Source organism: Phyllobates terribilis, unplaced genomic scaffold, assembly GCF_046119375.1.
Source record: "Phyllobates terribilis strain yellow unplaced genomic scaffold, ASM4611937v1 Scaffold_1__5_contigs__length_1240528914, whole genome shotgun sequence".
Classification (NCBI taxonomy): domain Eukaryota; kingdom Metazoa; phylum Chordata; class Amphibia; order Anura; family Dendrobatidae; genus Phyllobates; species Phyllobates terribilis.
The window spans coordinates 6,644,031-6,663,924 of NW_027362761.1; the positions used below are offsets into that span (position 1 = coordinate 6,644,031).

Consider the following 19,894-nt stretch of genomic DNA (forward strand, 5'->3'; position numbering starts at 1 on the left):
CAACGTACATAACGCCAAGGAAGAGGGGTCATTAGGAAAAAGTGTCCAGGAATATGCACTAAAATGTACCAAAAAAAGTGTCGCGGTTAGTGATGGCTGCATTTCAGCATTTTTTTCATGATTTTGTATCACGACAGTAAGTCAATCGCATCCCCTTCCAGGTGCTGGGGATATGTAACCCTCATTATTACACATCCTCATATTATATTCATGTTTTATGCCATCCCAGCGCTTCCCGGCTGCCAAGAGCTTGCAGGTTCTGTGTATTCGCCCCAGATCGGGGAGAGGAGTTCTCGGCAGGTTTTCCCTCTAATTGCTCCACACTTTCATTTCCGCGGCGAGAGAGGAGAATCTGTCTTGTAAGGAATAATAGTAACAACTAGTGTGGGATATATAAATTCAAACAACCACAAAGAGTAACTAAGGTTTAAAATATATTATATTTATTGATATTCTTTAAAATTAAAGATATAAAAACACTGGATAACCCACTGTTTACCATGCTTTCATTCATACAAACATTGGCTTAAGGTAATGTTGGCTCTTATCTATTATGCATGTGTATATCTTTTTGATGTGGATTGATCTGTTCACCTGTTAAATAGGATATTTCTCTATGCACATTAGGGCCCTATTCAGTATCATTTCCCTCCCAAATATATTGCCAAGCAGTAGCATGTATTTATACCTTTTGTAATGATTCATGGTTTAACACCCTACATCTGTGGTATGGGTTATCCACTGTTTTTATATCTTTAATTTTAAAGAATATCAATAAATATATTTTAAACCTTAGTTACTCTTTGTGGTGGTTTGGATTTATATATCCCACACTAGTTGTTACTATATTGATTGAGTTTGGTGGTGGAGGTTAATTTCCTCCGTTCGGATACTATCCGGAACCTGTTTAGATTGTAAGGAATAATCCAGATAAATTTGCTTCTTGCCGCTGATTAATTAAGCATGGCTGAACACTTGATTCTGCAGCAGAGCTCTCCGTCCTGGCTGTAAGGAACCGAGACAGAAAAGGACAAACCGAGAGGGTGAAAGACAAAACTTTTCCGCAGCGGGATTCCTGGGCTTTGTATGGCCGGGTGCTTCTAGTTCCGGTCCGCCCACAATTATCGAGACTAGATGTCTTATGAATGGGCTCCTTTTATTAAGGAGGACACACAATTTACTACTGACCGCCATTGTATATGCATACAGTATTTGATACACTGCAAGTTTTCCCACCTACAAAGAATGGAGAAATCTAATTGTTATCGTAGGTACATTTCACCTGCGAGAGACAAAATCAAAAAATAAAATACCAGAAAAGTCACATTGTATGATTTTTTTCATAATTAATTTGCATTTTATTGCATGAAATAAGTATTTGATCACCGACCAACCATCAAGAATTCTGGCGCTCTAAGACCTGTTAGGTTTACTTTAAGAAGCCTTCCTACTCTGCACTCATTACCTGTCCACACACTCCAACCCCTCCACCATGGCCAAGACCAAAGAGCTGTCTAAGGACACCAGGGACAAAATTGTAGACCTGCACAAGGCTTGGATGGGCTACAGGACAATAGTCAAGCAGCTTGGTGAGAAAGCAACAAGTGTTGGCACAATTATTTGAAAATGGAACAAACACAAGATGACGGTCAATCTTCCTCGGTCTGGGACTCCATGCAAGATCTCGCCTCGTGGGGTAAAGATGATTCTGAGAAAGGTCAGGAATCAGCCCAGAACTACATCGGAGGACCTGGTCAATGACCTAAAGAGAGCTGGCACCACAGTCTCAAACATTACCGTTAGTAACAAACTACACTGTCATGGATTATAATCCTGCAGGGCACGCAAGGTCCCCCTGCTCACGCCAGCACATATCCAGGTCCGTTTGAAGTTCACCATTGACCATCTGAATGATCCAGAGGAGGCATGGGAGAAGGTCTTGTAGTCAAGATGAGACCAAAATAGAACTTTTTAGTATCAACTCTACTTGCAGTGTTTCGAAGAGTGAGTACAACCCCAAGAAAACCGTCCCAACCGTGAAGCATGGTGGGGGAAACATATTTTGGGGGTGCCTGCCTGCAAAGGGGACAGGACAACTGCACCATATTAAAAGGGAGGATGGATGGGGTCATGTATCACGAGATTTAGGCCAGCAACCTTCTTCCCTCAGTAAGAGCATTGAAGAGCTCAGTAAGAGGATCTTCCAGCATGACAATAACCCGAAACACACAGTCAGGGCAACTAAGTAGTGGCTCCATAAGAAGCACTGGAGTGGCCTAGCTAGTCTCCAGCCCTAAACCCAATAGAAAATCTTTGGAGGGAGCTGAAACTCAATATTGCCCAGCAACAGCCCCAAAACCTGAAAGATCTGGAGAAGATCCGTATGGAGGAAAGAGACAAAATCCCTTCTGCAATGTGTGCAAACTTGGTCAAGAACTACAGAAAATCACATTGCAAGATTCGTCTCTCACAGGTGAAGTGACCTATAATAAAAATTACAGACCTCTCCCTTCTTTGTAGGTGGGAAAACTTGCAAAATCAGCAGCGTATCAAATACTTATTTTCCTCACTGTATTTGAGGCTGTCGAGTTCAGGTCAGGAGAAATGCAACCAATCCGGGCGTTAGTCTGCCCCTAAGACAGATGAAGCATTTGGTTTCCGCGTCATCAGAACTACATTTGTAAAACACAGTACAGCTGAAAGGGATACAAGACCACGAAACTCAACACAGGCCGTCAGATAGGGACCCTCAGCATAAAACAAGATCACAAGACGGGAGACATCAGCCTTATACCCAACACCATTTATTACTACAATCCGCAGTACAGAATTTATCCATCTATGGACTGTGAAATAACAGGATTCTCGGGCATTAACCTCTCATTGCCTATAGTTTAATGGTGTTAAACGAGTCCAACTTTCTGTGCCAATTATTGGCCTATAGGGGTACTCCCAACTTGTATCACGTGCAGTCGTATGCACTAATCATCCACGAGAAATCTCCTTCCTTGTTATCACATCTTAAACAAACAGAACAATAACTTTAACCAGAAACATGACATAAGTGCAGAGAACTGTACGGCAAGTTTTCTTCTAGGATGGGGGTCATTTAGTGCAGAGAACTGTACGGAAACATACTGTACAGAAACATGACATAAGTGCAGAGAACTGTACGGCAAGTTTTCTTCTAGGATGGGGGTCATTTAGTGGTTTTCTAACAGCATTACTGAACGTAGGAGTCCTCCGCTCAGAAATCCCAGCGACGTCCCCCCCCCCCCTACAAGAAACATTTGGAGAGTATGGATACAAGAAACCAATTCTATTCATACAATTTTGTTGCCAAACTAATCTGCGAAAACCTCTAGTGAGCGTGTCGTTCATCCAATTCTCAACCATCCACGACCTCCTAAATAAAAGACGGCATGGACAGGTCCAGAGAAAGTGGTGGTGAAGGTGTAGAGCTGCTCGATGGGATCACCGAGCTCATAGAAGGAGAGTGTCCCAGCCTGACTGTCCAGGTAAACTCCTAGTCTCAGGGCTGAGACCTTCTTAGACAGTATGATTTTCCTTTGGTCGTGTCTTGCAGAATACTCGTGCAGATAGCGACACAAGCACCAGGATTTCTCGTCGTCTCCGATCCTAGACGTTGGCTTTTTCTTGCCTATACTGGGATAGGCCACTCCTATCCTCCAAATCCAGTTTCCACAAATCTCGACTTCCCAGTAATATTTTCCCGAGAAGCTCTGAGTGCTGAGCACCTGATAAACTCCAAGATTTTTGCTTCGTTTTTTCATGGAGGTCCAAGATGCCGTTTTCTGGTCTTTGGACACTGTGATGCTGCGCCCGGCTGTGCCCACATCCAGTAAGATGTCTATGGCCCTTGACCCTGCGTAGATGGGTTTGGTATTAGTCATAATATTACGCAATTCTCTCCGTAAAGTCTCTGAAATTAGGACCGGGTTAAAATGGCCCACGTGAAAGTTCTCTTGGAGGATTGGATATTCCCTGTCTGTTCCTTCATTTTCAATGTGACCTTGGCCATCGATCTCAGGCTTTGGTATTGGAAAATTGCCGATCTTCTTGACAAATGTGATCTGCTTGGACACTTTGTTCTTTCTTACTTCCAGCTGTTTGACAATGCTGTCGATGGAGATGGAAACTCTCTCATCCTGCCCCCAGATCTCTTTTAGGACGCGAATCTCCAGAGTAGAGAGATCTCTTTTAAGATTTGCAAACAAAACCTTCGTCTTGAGAGCGTAGCTATCTGATGTGCTCTGCACCTTTTGTCTGTGGAGCAGAAGGTCCTCAACGTGGTTTGCGATCATCTTTCTTTCTAAGGTCAGCTTCTCCAGCACTTCTTTCAGTTTCAGGCTCTCGCTGGGCCCGGTGTGTCGCTGGGTCTGATGATTTCCGTGCGCCGTGCAGTAAACACAAGTTGCATCTTCAGGATCGAAATAATCCAGGAATGTACTATGGACAATGCAATTTCTATTCCGGGCAAACGTTGTGGGGGCAACAAGCACGTGTTCAGGAGACTTGTTGTGGACGGCGATGTGATCGTTACACAGAGAGGCCTCACACAAGAGGCAGGACATGACAGCAGACACCGGCGCGGTGATACAATAGGTGCAGAAGATGCCGTCTTTGGATGGACCCGGTGAGGACTGAAGGCGCTTCACTATGTTACACAGAGTGATGTTCGGGTGAGGATTGGGTCTCAGCGTAAACCTTTTCCTACAATATGGACAGAAGTGCCAGTGTTGGCTCCCGGACGACACTTGGCTGTCCAGGGCTTGGCGAATACACGAGTTGCAGAAGTTGTGTCCACACCTCAGAGTCACCGGCTCCGTGTACACACAGAGGCAGATGGGGCAGTTCAGCTCGTCCTTCAGGTCAGAGAACGACGACATCTTTACACATGAAGAGTCTCTAAAAAAAGAAAAAAGGGAAAATGTAAAATCTATAGATATGAATGTAAGACACATGAGAAAACAAAGACAGTAAAAACTACTGCAAGCAATTCAATGCACCCAGATAGTGACAGAACAGGGGCCAAACTGCAGGTCTGAACAGACGGCAACCAGATCTAGGGGCAGCAGGGAAATCTCTCCAGGGTCTTCCCCAGCAATTGGTCCCATCCATGTCTATGGGAGAAGTGAGGTGATCTCTGCTCCATTCACATTTGTGTCGCCTCCCACCACAGACGTGGGCTGAGTCGAGGTCACCTCCCCCATAGGGGTGAATGGAGCGGGGGCAGACATACAAGTAATGTGTGGACACCTGAAGCTTTACAGCGGCCCGGCCTGCACCATTCCCACCTGTAAAGCCCCGTACTATGCTTTGTGAGGCTTTATCTCACAGGAGAGCCGACACATCCTCTATATACTGCACCACCCAGGAGACACGACACATCCTCTATATACTGCACCGCACAGGAGACACATCCTCTATATACTGCACCGCACAGGAGACACATCCTCTATATACTGCACCGCACAGGAGACACATCCTCTATATACTGCACCGCACAGGAGACACATCCTCTATATACTGCACCGCACAGGAGACACATCCTCTATATACAGCACCGCACAGGAGACACATCCTCTATATACTGCACCGCACAGGAGACACATCCTCTATATACTGCACCACACAGAGATGCTGACACATCATCTAATATATATAATCGTCTTATCAGGTCTGTCTGTCCTTCTGTCCAGGAAATCCCGCGTCACTGATTGGCCGTGGCCGGACCAATCAGCGACGCGGGATTTCAGAAAAAGATGGCGGCCATTAGCGGCTCATCTGCCGCACGGCGGTCAGCGGCAATGCAGCCGGAAGATGACCGGGGGTAGCCGGTCATCTCCCAGCTGCTCACAGCTTCAGTACCTCGACCGGCGGCGCCGCTGACCTCCATGCGGCTACCGTTGGGAGATAAGCGGCTAGGGCCACTGATCTCCCGACGGCAAGTGTGAAGGGAGAACCGGGGAGCGGCACCGCCGGTTGGTATACTTCTGCTGCAAACAGCCGGTCATCTCCCGGCAGAAGTAGCCGCACAGGAAGCGCCGCTCCCTGGTCCTCACTAAAACGGTTCGCTGATTGGTCGCGGCCAATCAGCGATTTAGGCACCAAATGTAAACACGGCTCTGCTGATTGCGCCCGGTCGGCTGCATACATATTCTAGAATACCCGATGCGTTAGAATCGGGCCACCATCTAGTTTAAAATAACACTCCAGGTTATTTTTTTATTTACCCACCATATTCTACTGCAACGAAGAGGACCGAAGCAACGACACAGCGGCAGAAGACGGCGACTGCTACGTATTTTATTTCACACAGGGAACTTACATTGCTGATACCACTCCGGTGGTGAAATATAGCAGAAATCACAGTCACCTTTGAAGCCCGACCACATGCCGGGATTACTCGTAGTGACAGGCACAGGGGCCATCAGCTGACACCCAGCGGCAACCCGCAATCACGTCACGGGCACACCGATGTGCAAGGTACCCAGCTCCCAGGAGCCTTCCCCTTTCCCTCTTCCCCCACCTTACCTACTAATTGGGACGCTCTCCCTACTCCAGTCCTCCACACTATATGAATAGCAGTACAGGGAAAAGGCCACACCACTCTTCTCTACTACATGAAACAGCCACAACAGGGACCCCAGCACTGTATCAAGACGTAGAGACATCACATCGCACCAGTAAGAAAGTCACCTATAGGCTGTGAAACAAGAGACATAAGAGGTAGTGATCCTGCCCTTTTAAAAAAAAAACCCTGCCTGATTTTCTATGCGCTTAACATGCATCTCTTACCATTACAGCACCATTTAAAGATTTCTATTTTCTCTCTTATGGCATATACCTTCATCTGAACCCACTTAAGGTAACCCTACAGCATACTCTATGTTACTTGATGATTCCACTGTATATAATGTACATATGTATAACTGTGATTTTATTCTGCCTCCCTTTGCTTCTATTTCTCTCTCCCCCCTCCCCCTCATTCCTTCTTTTCCCCTCTCACATCCATCAATATTGTATTATATGGACTTTTTGTTTAACCAATGTGATTTCTAATATTCCTACCCTTAACACCGTATTTCCTCTCTTTTAGTAGTGCGACTCAATGAATAAGGCCTGGATAAGGCCGAAACGTCTTCTGTCGCCAATCACGTTTAATCGGTTTGATGTTATGCCATTGTGAATAAATGAACACTGCATTACAACTTATGAGTGTGCGATGATATAATTTATTATATGAAGTGCCCTGAGGCAGTTAGGGGAGGGGGCCCCTCATGCAATCCTGTGGGCCCCATTCCCCACTGTGTCACCTGTAACTTCCTGTGGGCCCCCACTGTGTCACCTGTAGCTTCCTGTGGGCCCCCCCACTGTGTCACCTGTAACTTCCTGTGGGCCCCCCACTGTGTCACCTGTAACTTCCTGTGGGCCCCCCTCCCCCCACTGTGTCACCTGTAACTTCCTGTGGGCCCCCCACTGTGTCACCTGTAACTTCCTGTGGGCCCCCCTCCCCCCACTGTGTCACCTGTAACTTCCTGTGGGCCCCCCCACTGTCACCTGTAACTTCCTGTGGATCCCCTTCCCCCACTGTCACCTGTAACTTCCTGTGGACCCCCCTCCCCCCACTATGTCACCTGTAACTTCCTGTGGGCCCCCCCACTGTCACCTGTAACTTCCTGTGGATCCCCTTCCCCCACTGTGTCACCTGTAACTTCCTGTGGGCCCCCCTCCCCCCACTGTGTCACCTGTAACTTCCTGTGGGCCCCCCCACTGTCACCTGTAACTTCCTGTGGATCCCCTTCCCCCACTATGTCACCTGTAACTTCCTGTGGACCCCCCTCCCCCCACTATGTCACCTGTAACTTCCTGTGGACCCCCCTCCCCCCACTATGTCACCTGTAACTTCCTGTGGAGTCCCCTCCCCCACTGTCACCCTGTAGCTTCCTGTGGACCCCCACTGTGTAATGTGTAATTTCCTGTGGGTCCCCTCCCCCACTGTGTCACCTGTAACTTGCTGTGGGCCCCCCACTGTGTCACCTGTAACTTGCTGTGGGCCCCCCACTGTGTCACCTGTAACTTGCTGTGGGCCCCCCACTGTGTCACCTGTAACTTGCTGTGGGCCCCCCACTGTGTCACCTGTAACTTGCTGTGGGCCCCCCACTGTGTCACCTGTAACTTGCTGTGGGCCCCCCACTGTGTCACCTGTAACTTGCTGTGGGCCCCCCACTGTGTCACCTATAACTTGCTGTGGGCCCCCCACTGTGTCACCTGTAACTTGCTGTGGGCCCCCCACTGTGTCACCTGTAACTTCCTGTGGATCCCCTTCCCCCACTATGTCACCTGTAACTTCCTGTGGATCCCCTTCCCCCACTATGTCACCTGTAACTTCCTGTGGACCCCCCTCCCCCCACTGTGTCAATCTGACAGCGGCATGTAACACGCACCGACATGAGTGCGTATCATTCTCTTGCACATCGGTGTGCCCGTGACATGTTTGACGCGCCAGGGACGACACACAAGCACAATTAAAGGTGCAGTGCCATCGATCCTGCCGTGCCATTACTAGCAGACACAGCACACTGTGCGCGGCCATGTCTGAAGTGCTGGCAATCAAGCAGCGCCTGCGTCACTAAACAGGTGCCGAGGAAGCGGCCAGGGCCCCGACAGTGAGTGGGCGCTGGGCCCCGACAGTGAGTGGGCGCTGGGCCCCTCTGATTTTCCAGGGCCCTGCAGCAGCCCCTCATATTACACATAATTTACCTCACGGAGAGCAAACCGTCTGCTGAGAGACTGCGCGTTATCTGCCCGGCACACTGACCCGAGAGACAGGGCGCTTCTAATCGGCTGGCTGCTCACAGAAAAGCGCGCCAACGACGTGGCGACACTCCTGATTGGCTACCTGTATCCAATGTCGAAATGACGTTTCTGATTGGTCTTTCTTCCCTCACACTTGCGCGCCAACAACTAATAATCAGCTGATTGGTTGAAGCGTCCTCCTCGGGGAGTCGCGCAACGCAAGTGCGGGTCTGGGAGTTGTAGTTCAAGAAGGCTTCGCCGTTACTTTGCTTATTGTTTTAAAAACTCCATCTCCCATGAATCTGCGCGGTTATTGCCACTGAGGGGCATAGCCTCAGACAGTTTCCATTTATATAAGTACAGCTGGAAGCCACCATGTAGAACTAGACTGAGCGCCCTCACATACAGGGGCAGCCACAGGTACCTGTACATAAGCTGAGCCCCCAAACACAGCTCCTCCACATACAGCACCAGACAGAGGTCCCCCATATGTACAGAGAACTCCTCATTGCTGCCGACCTCATGCTGCACCTGTGGTCACACATGGACAGGTTTGCTGCAGACTTTTCACTAAAGTGAGGGCTGCAGCACGTATGCCTACAGCACACTTATATGGCTTGGGTTATATATTATATATACGCCACATTTATAGGATCATACCTGGTTCAGTATTTTTCCTTCGTTAGTCTCTAGATCATGGTGAACATAAACATCTCTTATAGTTCACAATACGGGTTTTCCTCTCTCTCTCCAGTATGAAATGACACTGTCGTTTGCGTTTTGTAACTATCTTTTTGTGTATAACTTTCAATGAACAACATCCAGTTATCTATGATTTATCAATGTTTTTTCCTGTGCACTCTTACACGTATGTGGTCGTATTTTGACTTTATATAATTATTTTTCTGTATCATCTAGTGTCTGATGAAGACCCAGGGCTCAGGGCCAAAACCTTATTGACTATATAGATTGCCTAAAGATTAGTTACATTACTTGGAGCGCCAAGTATCTCTTATCTATTTCAGAGACTGATCAGAGCCGTCCACCACTGAAATATCAAATTGAACCTGGTCTTCATACATCACTCACCTAAATCTGTCGGGCTGCACCAGGGTGCAAGGTACGGTCACAAGGGAAAAAAAGTTTCATTGTCAGTTGTTTCATACTATGCATGTGTATCTGCCCAACCGTAACCTCAAGTATCCTCTGGAAACAGCGCTAGTCCTCAGTGATCAGAGTCATCTACATACTGATCACCCACGCCTTGTCCATGGGACTTTAATAACACTGAACAGAGGACTCTGATGACTGACCCCGAGTTCTCTGGAACCAGCATCAGTCACCAGTGATCAGAGTCTTCTGGACGCGGCCTCAGTCAGCAGAGTTCTCAAGGCATAAGAAATACTATTGCTGTGGAAAATGGAAAATATAAATACGGAGTGACAAGAGAATGGAACAGTAACATCAAGAAATATTATTATTGACAATCCCACACAATAACTTTATTCCTATGATGATTTGAGGGAACGATCAACTAAGAAAGCACCAAGAAAAGTGTGTAGAAAAATTATTTTCAGATACAGAATCAATAGAACAGTATAAAATTGATTAAATAATCAAAAGGAAAAGTAAATGAAGCCCAATGATCATTAGACTCCTCCGGACACGACGCCAGCCACCCAGTGATCAGAGTCCTCTGGATGCAGCATGTCCTCTGGACGCCGCGTCAGGCACCAGAGTCCTCTGGACGCCGCGTCAGGCACCAGAGTCCTCTGGACGCCGCCTCAGGCACCAGAGTCCTCTGGACGCCGCCTCAGGCACCAGAGTCCTCTGGACGCCGCCTCAGGCACCAGAGTCCTCTGGACGCCGCCTCAGGCACCAGAGTCCTCTGGACGCCGCCTCAGGCACCAGAGTCCTCTGGACGCCGCCTCAGGCACCAGAGTCCTCTGGACGCCGCCTCAGGCACCAGAGTCCTCTGGACGCCGCCTCAGGCAACAGAGTCCTCTGGACGCCGCCTCAGGCACCAGTGATCAGGCTCCTTTGACACAGTGTCCAGAAGAGCCTGATGACTGACACCACGTTCAAAGGAGCTTTATCACTTGTGACTGTCAGTGTCCAGAGGAACCTGAACACTGATGACTGACACCACATCCAGGGGGGGCTGACATCATATTCAGTCACCAGTGATCAGGCTCCTCTGGACACAGCCTGAGTCTTCAGAGTCCCCTGCCAATTATTACCAACAAACTTTCTTTGAAGACGGTACAAGTTGGATTAGTATTGTTTCCATATGGTACTAGTTGTGCCACTAAGCCAAGGCTGAGAATACCAGGAACATTGCACCGAGCCATCAATGGCCAGTATTCCTATAGAATGACATCATTTGTCAATAACCATCGTAATCAAATCCCAGTTAAAAGGTGAACAGAGTCCTCTCAAAAAGGCACCAGTTAATAATAAAATGAGAACATGACAGCGGTCAGAGCCCTGGGAACACCGTTTCTGTTACAACAGAGTCATCAACAGTCAGAGTCCACAGACAAAGGCACCAGCTAGAGTCATCAGAGCACTACGCCAGGTATCACCCAGTGACACTATCCACACACCCAGTGATGCCATCCAGAGACGTCATACCATCCAGAGACCCAGTGACGCCATCCAGAGACGTCATACCATCCAGACTCCCAGTGACGCCATCCAGAGACCCAGTGACGCCATCCAGAGACCCAGTGACGTCATACCATCCAGACACCCAGTGACGCCATCCAGAGACCCAGTGACGACATACCATCCAGACACCCAGTGACGCCATCCAGAGACCCAGTGACGTCATACCATCTATACACCCAGTGACGCCATCCATAGACGTCATACCATCCACACACCGAGTGATGCCATACCATCCATACACCCAGTGATGTCATACCATCCACACACCCAGCGACGTCATACCATCCACACCCAGTGACGCCATCCAGAGACCCAATGACGTCATACCATCCACACACCCAGTGACGTCATCCAGAGTCCCAGTGACGTCATACCATCCACACACCCAGTGACTCCATCCAGAGACCCAGTGACGTCATACCATCCACACAACCAGTGACTCCATCCAGAGACCCAGTGACGTCATACCATCCACACCCCCACTGACTCCATCCAGAGACCCAGTGACGTCATACCATCCACACCCAGTGACTCCATCCAGAGACCCAGTGACGTCATACCATCCACACACCGTGACTCCATCCAGAGACCCAGTGACGTCATACCATCCACACAACCAGTGACTCCATCCAGAGACCCAGTGACGTCATACCATCCACACCCCCACTGACTCCATCCAGAGACCCAGTGACGTCATACCATCCACACCCAGTGACTCCATCCAGAGACCCAGTGACGTCATACCATCCACACACCGTGACTCCATCCAGAGACCCAGTGACGTCATACCATCCACACACCCAGTGACGTCATATCATCCACACACCCAGTGACGCCATCCAGAGACCCAGTGACGCCATACCATCCACAACCCCAGTGACGCCATCCCATCCACACACCCAGTGACGTCATAACATCCACAGACCCAGTGACTCCATCAAGAGACTCAGTGACGTCATACCATCCACACACCCAGTGATGCCATCCAGAGACCCAGTGACGTCATGCCATCCACACACCCAGTGACGCCATCCACACACCCAGTGACGTCATAACATCCACACACCCAGTGACTCCATCCAGAGACCCAGTGACGTCATACCATCCAGAGACCCAGTGACGTCATACCATCCAGACGCCCAGTGACGCCATACCATCCAGACGCCCAGTGACGCCATCCAGAGACCCAGTGACGTCATACCATCCATACACCCCGTGACGCCATCCATAGACGTCATACCATCCACACACCCAGTGACGCCATACCATCCAGACACGCAGTGACGCCATCTTGAGACCCACTGACGCCATACCATCCAGACACGCAGTGACTCCATCCAAATACGCAGTGACGCCTTACCATCCAGACACGCAGTGACGCCATCCAGACACGCAGTGACGCCGTACCATCCAGACACGCAGTGACACTATCCAGAGACCCAGTGACGCCATCCAGACACCCAGTGACGCCATACCATCCAGACACGCAGTGACGCCATACCATCCACAAACCCAGTGACGCCATCCCATCCACACACCCAGTGACGCCATCCAGAGACCCAGTGACGTCATAACATCCACACACCCAGTGACTCCATCCAGAGACTCAGTGACGTTATACCATCCACACACCCAGTGATGCCATTCAGAGACCCAGTGACGTCATGCCATCCACACACCCAGTGATGCCATCCACACACCCAGTGACGTCATAACATCCACACACCCAGTGACTCCATCCAGAGACCCAGTGACGTCATACCATCCAGACACCCAGTGACTTCATACCATCCAGACGCCCAGTGACGCCATCCAGAGACCCAGTGACGTCATACCATCCATACACCCCGTGACGTCATACCATTCATACACCCAGTGAAGCCAGAGACCCAGTGACGTCATACCATCCACACACCCAGTGACGCCATACCATCCAGACACGCAGTGATGCCATCCTGAGACCCAGTGACGCCATACCATCCAGACACGCAGTGACGCCATCCAGACACGCAGTGATGCCATACCATCCAGACACGCAGTGACGCCATCCAGACACGCAGTGATGCCATACCATCCAGACACTCAGTGACGCCATCCAGAGACCAAGTGACGCCATACCATCCAGACACGCAGTGACGCCATACCATCCAGACACGCAGTGACGCCATCCATAGACCCAGTGACGCCATCCAGACACCCAGTGATGCCATACCATCCATACACCCAGTGACGCCATCCAGAGACCCAGTGACGCCATACCATCCATACTCCCAGTGACGCCATCCAGAGACCCAGTGACGCCATCCAGACACCCAGTGACGCCATACCATCCAGACACGCAGTGACGCCATCCAGAGACCAAGTGACGCCATACCATCCAGACACGCAGTGACGCTATACCATCCAGACACGCAGTGACGCCATCCAGACACCCAGTGACGCCATCCAGACACCCAGTGACGCCATACCATCCATACACCCAGTGACGCCATCCATACACCCAGTGACGCCATACCATCCATACACCCAGTGACGCCAACCAGAGACCCAGTGACGCCATCCAGACACCCAGTGACGCCATACCATCCAGACACGCAGTGACGCCATCCAGAGACCAAGTGACGCCATACCATCCAGACACGCAGTGACGCCATACCATCCAGACACGCAGTGACGCCATCCATAGACCCAGTGACGCCATCCAGACACCCAGTGACGCCATACCATCCAGACACCCAGTGACGCTATACCATCCATACACCCAGTGACGCCATCCAGAGACCCAGTGACGCCATACCATCCATACACCCAGTGACGCCATCCAGAGACCCAGTGATGACACATGAAGACGACGGTTACAAACCCGGCACTTTTATTAATACTGCAACAAAGTGTACGACAAGACACAATATTTAAAGGCACATCACACAATTACAATTATCGATAAATTCCCTTTTATACGAGCGATTCCTTAGAGGGTTTTTTGTGCGTTATCTATGATACTTTCTAGGTTTTAATGAGGCAGGTCTGTAAACACATCGTACGCGACTACAAGGAGTGGACGGAAGACGTTTCCTGATGAGATGTCGGAGACTTTTCTCAGCTCCCGGGATCTCATGTATTAAAAGTCAGTAGAAAAACTAATTAGCTTATTACATTCCACCAGATAAAGGTTTTCCTTTGGTAATTCACATTCACTATGGATTCAAGGCAAACAAATAAGACCCCCGCTCCCCCCAACGCATTCTCTGCACTGGTATTAACCCTACAAGTTCCCCACTGCTTCATGGGGCAAATATTACTACTAGTCCTAAAAGTTCAGTGTATCACTAGACCGGCAGGAGGTTTACAATGGAGGACGCCTCCATTTAGTGCCTCTTGCTACAAGTCAAACTTTTCTGATCGCCTCCTCTCCATTTACTTGGGGCAAGTATTTTGCACCAAAATTTTGATGCATTTTTTGATTCCCCCAAGAAACTTTACAGCAAGGCATAAAAAGGCTCCAAATAATAAATCTGTCACGAGATGTGTATGCCAGATTTTTTGGCAAATTTAGTTTATATGGTTTGTACCACAGAATAGGGGATAACTTTCCGATCGCTGGCAGTCCATTCGCTGGGACCCCCACATCTCGAGAATAGAGCTCTGAAAAGCCCCTTCTGAACAAAGTTGAGGTTGAGAGTGCGCACCGCCCCACTCCATTCTTAACCCCTTCCACACAGGGCGATTTTACGGACAGACCCCCACCAATCAGGAAGTTATTGACTGTCCTAGAGTTTGAAGAGTTTGTAGTGCTGTTGTAATTCAGGTGACCACAGCACTACAGGGTCCCTCATTCTGGAAAACCACCCCCCTTTTTTGGGGGGGTTGGGGTTCTGTCTTTAGCTATATGAGGATCACAGGAGGCCAGACAGCACCCACCTGTCCGTACTTGTACAAGAATGGACATGCCGGGGCCTGTAATCTAGAGAACATCTAAAAGCAGATAGCCTAGTGCCTGGCTTGGGCACAGGTTATGCTTCATCTACAGGATGTCACACATTATGTCATACTGGACATGAAAAATAAGACTACATGTCGGTCGGTCAGTCAGTCAACGAGGTCCGTCATGTGGCCGTGGTCTCCACCATGGGACAGACCAGACACTAACTTGTGACCGGTGAGGAATTGGGCAGTGTCGCGACATGAGTGTGTGAGCTGCAAAGATCAGTGGGAAGGGTGATGGCTTCTCCGAATGAAAAAATGATTCCCAGTACAATTGGTCGAGATCCTTTCTGGATCCCTGATAAAGTTTTGTCTGATGTGGCAGTCACTTTAGGCTCTCGTAAACAGTGTCCTACCTTTGGGCTAAGAATCACAAAAAGCTGCATGTGTTTACAACCGAATCCTCGAGCCCAATTCACCTTTTGGCGATGTGAACCTCCGTCCGGCTAAAAGAGATAAGAGTTATACTGTACAGGAAAGTGCAGCAGATACAGCCTCACTGCAAAGGGCACCACAAAAACGGCTACACACCGGTAAGTGGCGGAAAATCCTCAAGACGTAGTCTGCCAACATAAAACTCGTGTAAGGATTGCAGACAACCTGTGGATGCTTATCTGAGCCTCGCGGCTGTAAGGATGTTATGGCGGAGTTCCTCTATAAGCTATGACTGTATACCCATACATCATGCTCAAACGAGGAGACTCTTATCTCCTGCACAAATCTATTTGGCACAAAGAATGTAAAATTCCGGAAATTCCAGAGAGGTTCAATCTCCGAACGACGAGTCGCACATAGAAAACTTCCCACCATAGAAAAATAAAAATCTCAGCTACCTTTTACTGCGGCACCCTGTGACCTCACAATTCTCCATCCCCACGACCTCTTATGAAGCCAACCCCGTGACCTCACAACCTCTTATGGAGCAATCCCTGTGTCCCCTCAACCTCTTACTGAGTCAACACCGTGTCCCCTCAACTCTCTATCCCCACAACCTCTTACTGAGCCAACACTGTGTTCTCAGAACTCTCCATCCCCACAACCTCTTACTGAGCCAACACCGTGTCCTCACAACTCTCCATCCCCACAACCTCTTACTGAGCCAACACCGTGTCCTCACAACTCTCCATCCCCACAACCTCTTACTGAGCCAACACCGTGTCCTCACAACTCTCCATCCCCACAACCTCTTACTGAGCCAACACCGTGTCCTCACAACTCTCCATCCCCACAACCTCTTACTGAGCCAACAGTGTCCTCACAACTCTCCATCCCCACGACCTCTTATGAAGCCAACCCCGTGACCTCACAACCTCTTATGGAGCAAACCCTGTGTCCCCTCAACCTCTTACTGAGTCAACACCGTGTCCCCTCAACTCTCCATCCCCACAACCTCTTACTGAGCCAACACCGTGTCCTCACAACTCTCCATCCCCACAACCTCTTACTGAGCCAACACCGTGTCCCCTCAACTCTCCATCCCCACAACCTCTTACTGAGCCAACACCGTGTCCCCTCAACTCTCCATCCCCACAACCTCTTACTGAGACAACACCGTGTCCTCACAACTCTCCATCCCCACAACCTCTTACTGAGCCAACAGTGTCCTCACAACTCTCCATCCCCACGACCTCTTACTGAGCCAGCACAGTGTTCTCACAACTCTCCATCCCCACGACCTCTTACTGAGTCAACAGTGTCCTCACAACTCTCCATCCCCACGACCTCTTACTGAGCCAACAGGGTCCTCACAATTCTCCATCCCCACAATCTCTTACTGAGCCAACACCGTGTCCTCACAACTCTCCATCCCCACAACCTCTTACTGAGCCAAGGCAGTGTCCTCGCAACTCTCCATCCCCACAACCTCTTACTGAGCCAACAGTGTCCTCACAACTCTCCATCCCCACAACCTCTTACTGAGCCAACACAGTGTCCTCACAACTCTCCATCCCCACGACCTCTTACTGAGCCAACCCTGTGATTTCACAGCATGCTCCCCCGCAATTCCTTACTGTGCCTTCCCCAGGACCTCACAATGAGCGCCCCCTTTACTCAAGGAACTTCAGGATTTTCCCCATACTTCCATCAACTCAGCTGAACCGCCAAAGCCGGCGAACCTCGTGCAACCAAATCACCCCCTACATGTACCGGAGAGCTGAAGTCTGGTGCCCAGAGGAAGGCCTCCATCTTTAAGCTGCACCATTCCTATGCATGAGGGGCACAACTACACAACTGGAAGAGGAAGATTTGCAGAACATGCAGAGAGCAGGAGGTTGCAAATATCAGCAAGAAGGCACTTAGACAGCAAGCAGCAGAAGCACAGACAAGGGAGACCGCAACAGACAACTTATGGAAATCTGAAATCAGGGCAATCACGGTTGGTGAGATCAATTGACTTCGCCTTATGTTACATAGATATCACGTCTGTGCTCTTAGACTACAGTTTATATCTGGGGCTTTTCTACCTCCGGAGCGTATGGGCACAAGCACCGTCTGCACCCGGCCGTCGATCACGTAAGTCAAAAGATCAAACGACATCGGTGCAGTTCCCCTCTTCCACCACCGGGGGAACAGCTGCACTGTTGCGCCCTGACACGTTTCACCCCTTTCTTTATTTTGGGCAATACAGAATGGGGAAGCACGGACCATCTCCCACCGATAATGACTAAGCCATGACAGACAGAAAGGTCCAATTACCATCCTGCCTCAAATTAAAAAAAAAAAGGGCGTCAATCTGCTGAGCTGAGTATCTAATCCTGTGTGATACCGTCTGCTGAGCTGTGTATCTAATCCTGTGTGATACCGGCTGCTGAACTGTGTATCTAATCCTGGGTGATACTGACTGCTCAGCTGTGTATCTAATCCCGTGATACTGACTGCTGAGCTGTGTATATAATCCTGTGTGATACTGACTGCTGAGCCGTGTTTCTAATCCTGGGTGATACTGACTGCTGAGCCGTGTATCTAATCCTGTGATACTGACTGCTGAGCCGTGTATCTAATCCTGGGTGATACTGACTGCTGATCCGTGTATCTAATCCTGGGTGATACTGACTGCTGAGCCGTGTATCTAATCCTGTGTGATACTGTCTGCTGAGCCGTGTTTCTAATCCTGTGTGACACTGTCTGCTGAGCCGTGTATCTAATCCTGTGTGACACTGTCTGCTGAGCTGTGTATCTAATCCTGTGTGATACTGTCTGCTGAGCTGTGTATCTAATCCTGTGTGATACTGACTGCTGAGCCGTGTATCTAATCCTGTGTGATACTGTCTGCTGAGCCGTGTATCTAATCCTGTGTGATACTGTCTGCTGAGGCGTGTTTCTAATCCTGGGTGATACTGACTGCTGAGCCAAGTATCTAATCCTGTGTGATACTGACTGCTGAGCCGTGTATCTAATCCAGGGTGATATTGACTGCTGAGCCATGTATCTACTCATCTGTGATACCGTCTGCTGAGCTGTATCTAATCCTATCCTGTGTGATACTGTCTGCTGAGCTGTATATCTAATCTTATCCTGTGTGATACTTTCTGCTGAGCTGTGTATCTAATGCTATGCTGTGATACTGTCTGCTGAGTTGTGTATCTAATCTTATCCTGTGTGATACTGTCTGCTGAGTCGTGTATCTAATCCTGTGATACTGTCTGCTGAGCCGTGTATCTAATCCTGTGATACTGTCGGCTGAGGCATGTATCTAAACCTATCCTGTGTGATACTGACTGGTGAGCCATGTATCTAATCCTATCCTGTGTGATACTGACTGCTGAGCCGTGTATCTAATCCTGTCTGCTGAGCTGTGTATCTAATCCTGGGTGATACCGTCTGCTGAGCCGTGTATCTAATCCTGGGTGATAACGTCTGCTGAGCCGTGAATCTAATCCTGGGTGATACCGTCTGCTGAGCCGTGTATCTAATCCTGTGTGATACTGTCTGCTGAGGCGTGTTTCTAATCCTGGGTGATACTGACTGCTGAGCCAAGTATCTAATCCTGTGTGATACTGACTGCTGAGCCGTGTATCTAATCCAGGGTGATATTGACTGCTGAGCCATGTATCTAATCATCTGTGATACCGTCTGCTGAGCTGTATCTAATCCTATCCTGTGTGATACTGTCTGCTGAGCTGTATATCTAATCTTATCCTGTGTGATACTTTCTGCTGAGCTGTGTATCTAATCCTATGCTGTGATACTGTCTGCTGAGTTGTGTATCTAATCTTATCCTGTGTGATACTGTCTGCTGAGCCGTGTATCTAATCCTGTGATACTGTCTGCTGAGCCGTGTATCTAATCCTGTGATACTGTCGGCTGAGGCATGTATCTAAACCTATCCTGTGTGATACTGACTGGTGAGCCATGTATCTAATCCTATCCTGTGTGATACTGACTGATGAGCCGTGTATCTAATCCTGTCTGCTGA

General features: G+C 49.1%; 1 protein-coding gene across 2 annotated transcripts; it reads right to left on the bottom strand.

The window, feature by feature from the left end:
• Window positions 1–1,369: 1,369 nt before the first annotated feature.
• LOC141165492 (E3 ubiquitin/ISG15 ligase TRIM25-like) lies at window positions 1,370–8,904 on the bottom strand. 2 transcript variants are annotated; one of them, XM_073651118.1, is made up of 3 exons: window positions 8,788–8,864; window positions 6,559–6,730; window positions 1,370–4,929 (listed from the first exon to the last, which is right to left on the bottom strand). In XM_073651118.1, exons 2-3 carry the CDS (start codon window positions 6,696–6,698, stop codon window positions 3,378–3,380), a joined length of 1,692 nt encoding a protein of 563 aa, XP_073507219.1. In that variant the 5' UTR covers window positions 6,699–6,730; window positions 8,788–8,864; the 3' UTR covers window positions 1,370–3,377. The 2 variants fall into 2 exon arrangements, with proteins under 2 accessions (XP_073507219.1, XP_073507225.1); XM_073651124.1 differs by lacking the exon at window positions 6,559–6,730 and having other exon boundaries at window positions 1,371–4,929; window positions 8,788–8,904.
• Window positions 8,905–19,894: the final 10,990 nt, after the last annotated feature.